Genomic DNA, 638 nt, shown 5'->3' on the forward strand with positions numbered 1-638 from the left:
GTGGCAGCAAAGGTGGCAGTGGTGAAAGTGATGGGCTGGGCAGAGCGAGGTATGAAGGTGGGGCTGGGCGACTGGCCGAAGGAGGGGGACGGAGAGTTGGACAGCGAGTTGTCCTGGCTGCCGATGGGGACAAATACCTGGGCTTCGGGGTTGAAGCTGCTCTTGATTTCCTTGTCCAGCTCCATGGCACTGCAGCCCTCACTGTCATCCAGGTAAAGGACCTTAACAGAGCCCTTCTCACCTATCTGGTAGGAAACTTCAAAAGGATCGATCCAGACACTCAGCTCTTCCGGCACATTGGCACGTACATCCTCCACAGCCAGCCCGCTCCGCTTGGCCGCCAACTCCACCACTGGATCCACCGTCTCCCCAATATGAATGCAGCGATAGCCAGATCCCTTCAGAGGCTTCTCTGGGTACCAGTGACCCTCATATTTCTTCTTCAGCAGGCGCTCTAGCTCCTCACCAAACAGGTCTGCCCGCCTCCGAGGAAGCTTGTTATACAGGTATGAGATGATGAAGTTAAGAGCAACTTTGATCTCCAGATGCATACTCCCTTCGCAGCAAGCAAGTCAGGGCAGTGTATTAAAAGAGACAAAATGACACACACATAGACAAGATCTGGCTCCAAACAGACC

The 638-nt window shown here is 54.1% G+C and overlaps 1 protein-coding gene across 1 annotated transcript in view; it reads right to left on the reverse strand.

Moving 5' to 3' along the window:
* The window catches only part of TOB2 (transducer of ERBB2, 2), a 1,046-nt gene extending 495 nt beyond the window's left edge, over positions 1–551 (reverse strand). The window contains exon 1 of the mRNA XM_010017384.1: positions 5–551. Within this exon, the coding sequence (XP_010015686.1) occupies positions 5–551 (547 nt within the window). The remainder of the gene's footprint in view (positions 1–4) is intronic.
* Between the last annotated feature and the right edge of the window lie 87 nt (positions 552–638).

The sequence above is a fragment of the Nestor notabilis genome, unplaced genomic scaffold (genome assembly GCF_000696875.1).
Source record: "Nestor notabilis isolate BGI_N333 unplaced genomic scaffold, ASM69687v1 scaffold18926, whole genome shotgun sequence".
NCBI classification, from domain to species: domain Eukaryota; kingdom Metazoa; phylum Chordata; class Aves; order Psittaciformes; family Psittacidae; genus Nestor; species Nestor notabilis.